Raw genomic sequence first — 6,979 nt, forward strand, 5'->3', positions numbered from 1 at the left:
AATGGGAGGCGGTGGCGGGGAAGAGACAGAAATCTTTAATAAATAAATAACTTTGTCAAAACAAACAAACAAACAAACAAAAAAAGAAATGTGTACTTAAGTAACAGGGCAGAGTAGTTACAGATTTGGACCTAAAATTAACTACCATCAACCTATTTAAGGCTGCAAGATAAAGGAAATAACTGTGTTCAACAAGAGGTGTTTTGTTGTAGAATATTAGGTTAACCAAGCAAAGCTGTGTTATGTAGTGATGGGGGGGGGTGCGTTCTGCCCCTGGCTAGCTTTACCCAAAATAATTATACGGAAACTGTATTCTTTTAAACACTGCTTGGCCCATTAGCTCTAGCCTCTTACTGGCTAATTCTCACAGCTTGATTAACCCATTTCTAATAATCTGTGTTGCACCATGAGGTGGTGGCTTACCGGGAAGGATCTTAACCTGCGTCCATCTTGGAGAGGAGAGCTATAGCGTCTGCCTCATTGCCTTCTTCCCAGCACTCTGTTCTGTTTACTCCACCCACCTATGTTCTAACCTATCAGACCAAGCAGTTTTCTTTATTAATTCATCAATGAAACAACAGATAGAAGACCCTCCTACATCAGTGTTACATTTGTTTTTACTGTGGTTAACGAATTTATTCAATTTATGAATTTATTGGTTAATGAATAAAGAAGCTACTTGGGCCTACAGTAGGGCAGAACAGAGCTAGGTTTAAAACTAAACTAAATGCTGGAGAAAGTAGGTGGAGTCAGAGAGATGCCATGTAGCCGTCAAAGGAGAACAACGCCCATGGGAACTTGATGGAACCTTGCCGGTAGACCACAACCTCATGGTGATGCACAGATTAATAGAAATGGGTTAAGATATGAGAGCTAGCTAACAATATGCCTAAGTGATGATTGGCCAAGCAGTGTTTTAATTAATACAGTTTCTGTGTGATTATTTTGGGTCTGGGTGGCAGGGAACAAACGAGCAGCCTCCAACCACAGAATATTACTTTGACTATGTGAAACTGTGTTACATTTGTTTATGCTGCATTTGTTTAATTATGTAAAGATGTGTTGCATTTGTTTCACCTTGCCTGCCAAAGGCATCTGATTGGCCTAATAAAAAGCTGATTGGCTAATAGCTAGGCAGAAAAGGGATAGGTGGGCTGGTGGGCAGGAAGAATAAATAAGAGGAGATCTCTAGCCTTAAGTAGAAAAAGAGGGAAGAGAAGAGAATGAGGGAGGAAGAGAGGAACACGCACAGGGTCAGAAGCCAGGCAGCTGTCAGTCAGACTTGAGAAGCACGAAAATAAGCCATATAGAAAGAAAGAAAAAGATAAAAAGCCCCGAGACAAAATGTTGATGAAGAGAAACAAGGGTAAGTTAAAAAACTAGCAAGAAATGAGCCTAAGCTAATGCCGAGCATTCATAACTAATACTAAGTTTCCATGTCATGATTTGGGAGTTGGTTGGTGGCACAAAAGAAAAAGCCTGCTAAAGCATTCAGTTAAAGAGATGTATAAAGCAACAGATTACATAATTGTTAAAGCTTATGCCTACAAATACTACTTCATGACATGGAAAAATTCTCATAAGATACAGAAGATATAGAATTACACACAATAGAGAATAATTTTAAGACTCTTCCCATCTACTGAGTCCTACATCTTACCCACCAATTTATAGTATGACATCAAGTGGGTTATCTTTGAGTAGTGAGATTATAGCTAAATTAATTTTATCTTTATTCTCTTCATATTATCATGCATGATTATGATTAGTTTTATTTATTTTTATTTCAAATTGTAATTTGAAATTTTAAATTCAGAAGTGAAAGTGAAATTTCTCCCCTAAAGCCTCTAGAGGTTAACACTACTAAGATTCTGGAGTGTTTACTTTTCCAGTCTTCTCTCATATGAACCACTTTCATGGTGTAGGTATTAAGGTGCAATTAGACACAGGATGTCTCCACCACACTTGCATTTGCAAGGTTTATCTCATGGGTTCCTCGTCAACCAGCTACTGAAGGTGTGAACTTGGAAATCTTTTTATTCCAGTCTCTAATAGTGTTCCACATGGACTGAAATGTGTGTACACGGGAGATTTATTCTACAGTTTGTGCAACTGTCTTTCCTCTGTGGGCCCTATGTCCTTAGGGTTTCAGTTACTTCTCAGAAAGATGCCTTCCCCTCCTGCCCCAGAAATCCCAAGTCAAAGTTTCAAGACAGACTCCTTAAGAGATTTTCCTAACAATTAAGGGAAGGAGAGGTGATGTTTAAAAAAATGTACAGTACTAGTCCTTGACTGCAAGCAGAAATGGAATTATCAATATATACAGCTATGATATTTCTTTCAGAAAACAGCTGGGTTATAGTGAATGTATATGAAGCAATATGAACAAAAGAAGTAAAAGGTGTCTCGAAAAAACAAAAAAACAAACAAACAAAAAAAAAGGTTCTTTTGTGTGTGCATTTGATTATGGGCCTCAAAGAAAGAGGCAGCCAGAAGGACATAATAAACGATCCACAGTAGGTCCTGTGGATGTTTATGGCTTGAATGAATTCATGGTGGCATTGCCAGAGTGGGAGCCAGTTTCAGATTGACACTCTTATTCCTACAAATGAGAATATACCATCTAGCAACTGTCTATATCTTTTGCAAAACCATTCATTTCCTGTCTGTTTCCTAGTAACTGTAACAATCACAAGCTTTAAAAATAGCTTGCCCTATATATTATAGCAGACAGTGCCCAATCTGTGTTTTGGGCCTGGTGCCCTTACAGACAAGACTTCAACACACTGCATTTTAATTTCTTCAAGAGAATTAGATCTTAAAAACGAATTATGCTGCCCTAATTTATGTCTAAATGCTGAGCATGGATATATCACTAATGTGTAATGCTAGGCAAACACAGGGCATAGAAAACAGACTGTCCACAGAAGCAGACTCATCTTTAGAGCTGGACAGTAATTATTCCTGTTCAGCAACTTGGCTTAACACCTGCTCTGACAGTCTGGCATGGAGCTGCCACTGCCACTGTGCTCCAGCTAGGCTTGTGTAACTTAGGAGTCTGCCTGACATCCAGAGGTCTCAACTGAATGGCATTTCCTATTTGTCTAGGCTCAAAATATTGCTGGAGGTTTGGAATTCTATCCTTTCAACCCCACTGCTACCATCCCCTCTTCTCGCATTTCAATGGTCATTCCCATATTTCAGGCCCTGCTGAACCATGCTTACCCCCCCCCCCCTTTTCCCCCTAGCCTGTGCTTGCTAGAGAACCATTCAGGCAGAATTTCCAAGAACAGGATGCATGTAGTGTTTCCTTGCTCAGAAATCTTCAGTTGTGCTGACATTCCACACCTAGAACACTGCCCAGAGACCTAAACTGCTTGCTTGCCATTCAAAACTAACACATACATCTTTACTTCTACAGTTTTCTTTTACATGCCCTTTCCTTCAGACTGAAAAACTACTGGAGTTGGTTGAACCTGATTACCTATCACTTGTTTCTGAACAGCTCTTCCCTTCACTGAAGACGCCCCATTCTCGTTTCCAGACCTGTGATTCTCTCGACTCTGCAGCTCCAGCTCTGAGAGTTACCCCCAATTTTCCTGATCAAGTACAAAGTTAAATCCTCTGCCTCTTCCGAGGTTCACTCTGACTTATGTGACAATGTTATCAATTTATTAAGCAGCTGGCATGCTGTTTCAGTTCCATCTAATATCCTTTTTGTTAGACCACAGTCTAGCAGGCTGTTAGGCAAGTTCATGACTGATTCATGTTTTTATTATCTAAAGAGGCTAAAACATGGGAAAACTAGTTGTTGACTATTTAAAATCTACCCTAAACTACACAGATTATCTTACCTAATTCTCCTAACAGTCTCCTAAAATGGGATCCTAGTTTATACAGAGGAAAGAGAGTAACCTTGTCCAAATTCACACAGCGTAGTAAAGAGCAGTTTAGCACACTCCAAGGCCTCTATTTTATGACAGTCTTCTATTAATATGATCATATGTACTGCACTTGGTACTGAGTATATACCACTTATATTAGAAGTCAGAAAAAAGCCGCTGTATGAAAGAAGCAGTTATCTTCCATTTCCTAACAGTCAACTTTATACAATGCACCAAATACAAACTAAACCATTAAGGCATGCCCAAGCTGAACCGAAAAGGATGTCTGCTCAGTCAAAAAGAGATCCTATTACTTTGTATTTACAGTTTGCTGCGCCGAAGAGAGGCAATAATAACAAAGTGTAATCAGTAGAAAAGGTGATCTTTTGTTTTTAAATCAACCAACATACCCTACCCATCCACTCATGCACCCAAAACACTTACGAGAGATCTTAGGATCTGGGAGAGAAGAGGAACTGGTCAGGGAAGGAAAAGTAGAGGCTTCTGTGGCCTGAGAGTTGTTACTGAATTGATGAGAGCTGATCTTTAAACATTTTAATAGAGTTCTTCACCAAAGCACATCCAGCAGAACCACACTACAACACTATACTCCAAACTCAAGTCTCCAGCCACTCTGCACTGCATCTCAAGCACACCAGCTGTACCTTAGGAGTGTCGACACACTCTTCCTCCATAAAGGCAGCTTCTGCTTGACAGCTGGATGTTGGGAATGAAAAGGCCTCCACATTGGATGCCTGTGGGAGGAGGGTAGATCGCATCAGTCTCACGTTCGGTGAATGCAAGGTCACTGGGAGTCCCACAGTTTGTGCCTGAAAATATGGCAAGAACAATGGAAACATTGTTACTTCTTGTTCTATACACATGCACATGTCTCTTACAACTAGTAAGTCTTCTTAAGGTGACTAAAAGATAAAGTGTTATCCACTGGAACTCCAGAAGACTCGGTTGTGAGTGTGTATGTATGTGTGTATGCACTAATTTAAAAGCACTAATTTAAGTCTCAATAATCAGACATTTTGAAATAAATTGTACAGAATTTTGTTCCTATCTCATAATGAGAGATATACCTTTCACACAGGCAACAATCTAGATAGCCTTTGTAAGGAATCAAAGAATTATCTTTGTCTCAATTCAACAAAGTTCTATTTTTTTCTTTCTTTAAATATACTAACTGAAAGATTAAAAAAAAAATAGGAACTCAACAATGAGCCAGGGCCAGATACACACAAGCCCCACAGCTAGCTATAAAGAAGGTACATGAAGTAACTTTTTTTTTCCTCCTATTTCTTCTCCTCATGAAAAGAAGGAGAGAGAAGCAGTTACTCAGGTGACAGGAAGATCCCCTTCCTTTGAAAAGATGCAGTCTGAAGAAACACTCATTGCTACAGAATCCTGTTCCTGAAACCAGCCTTCTACACAGAGCTCTGGGTCTAGTCTGTCTTTTCTCTCTTATCAACTTGGGACTACTGCTTCTACCTCTTAAGTTCTGGGGTATAGGGTGCCACCACCACCCTTGGCTTCCTGTGGGTAGTTCATCCATTCTTCTGTCTCCTTTGTTAAGTGCTTTAAATAAACAAGGATCATACTCTTCTTTAAAAAATCATTTAAAAGAGCCTTTCCTTTTCACAATTGGCCATGATGGATTTTACTGCTGAAGCTCCTGGATGGTCCTTCTATCCACAGCCCTTAAGAACTGGCAGATCATTTCTTAGCTATATCTTGAACATAACAGACACTGAAGCATCCAAGGGGACAACTGTCACTGCAGACGATATCAGGAATAGGAACAGCCTCTGTTTGCCTGCTACAGTTACAAGGATATAAAGGATGGTGACTTTAAAATCAGACAAATAAAAGGGACTAAACTATGAAATTCTATTTCTTTTTCAAGGTGTGGGCTTGATTGTTGGTTCTGTCACTTATTAATTGTACGATGACTTTAATCAGGCAATCTTTCTCTGAACCTTTTCTATATTTGTAAAAATAAGTGTAATATGTACTTCATAGTGAAGTTAAGACCAAAAGGTAACATGTGAAGCCCTCAGCTTAGCAATGTTAATTCTCTCTTTCCCTTCCAGTCTTAAAATGACTCCAAGGACAAAACAACTGGACAGGAAGATGGATGCACTTTTGCTGTTTCATTGCTTCCAGTTGGAATTTTAAGCTGATTTTTGGTGTTGGTGTTTTTTTTTTTTTTTTTGTATGTTTCTGAGACAGGGTCTATCCATGTAGCCCTGGAACTTGCTATGGAGACTAGGCCAGCCTGGAACTTATAGAGATCCAGTAGCTTTTGTTTCCAAATACTGGGATTAAATATGTATACCATGTTCAGCTAAATTCGTAATTTTTAAGTAAAAAGAGTATGTATGGTCTTACTGTACATTTCAAACATTTGAATATTTAAGTATTTAATTGAATTTTTAAGTATTAAAGTATATACTTAAATATACTTTATATAGGATATATTCTGATACTAATATTATTATATAGTGCATGAAAAAAGAACAAAACAACAGTATATGGAGAACATCACAAATAATGCTACAGACCATGTGAGCACGATAACGGAGCAGCTTTTCTTCCATCCTTCTTTGGGCTTATGTCTTGGGTACTTTTTTCTCTTTCAACAATTAGTCAATTGAATCTCTTGGCTACCATGCAATACTTTCATTTCCTAATAAAGTACATTTAGTACATTCTTACCTCATCACCAGTTTTTCAATCAAAGGGTGAACTGAAAGGTATGATTTCTAGTTTTCCAGTTTCTTACCTGTTCCTTCCACCTAAGAGTGGGGAAAGCCTTACCTGAAAATACTGCACTGGAAATGAGGTGCCCACATCTGATCACAAGGTCCTGTCTCCCTAGAATTCTGACTCTCTATGGTGGACTGAGTTGTATCAGATTAAGCACACCACATTTTCCTTGACAATTTTTTCTTTTATTAGAGACAAAGTCTTATTCTGGAGTTCCAGCTGGCATTGGCCCTTCAATCCTCCCATCTCAGGCTTCACTGGGCTAGGATTACAGGTACCCACAATCACAGAGTCTCCTCTCCATAGTGCAGGATTACAGG

The 6,979-nt window shown here is 39.0% G+C and overlaps 1 protein-coding gene across 3 annotated transcripts in view; it reads right to left on the reverse strand.

Annotated features, from left to right (window-relative positions):
• The window catches only part of Sik2 (salt inducible kinase 2), a 109,350-nt gene that overhangs the window by 13,424 nt on the left and 88,947 nt on the right, over positions 1-6,979 (reverse strand). For 2 of the 3 annotated variants that reach the window (XM_013346246.2, XM_005347327.3), the window contains exon 9: positions 4,550-4,714. In XM_013346246.2, coding sequence (XP_013201700.1) covers positions 4,550-4,714 — 165 coding nt within the window. The remainder of the gene's footprint in view (positions 1-4,549; positions 4,715-6,979) is intronic. The other variant, XM_026779263.1, reaches the window with a different exon arrangement.

This window comes from Microtus ochrogaster, chromosome 5 (assembly GCF_000317375.1).
Source record: "Microtus ochrogaster isolate Prairie Vole_2 chromosome 5, MicOch1.0, whole genome shotgun sequence".
Lineage (NCBI taxonomy): Eukaryota > Metazoa > Chordata > Mammalia > Rodentia > Cricetidae > Microtus > Microtus ochrogaster.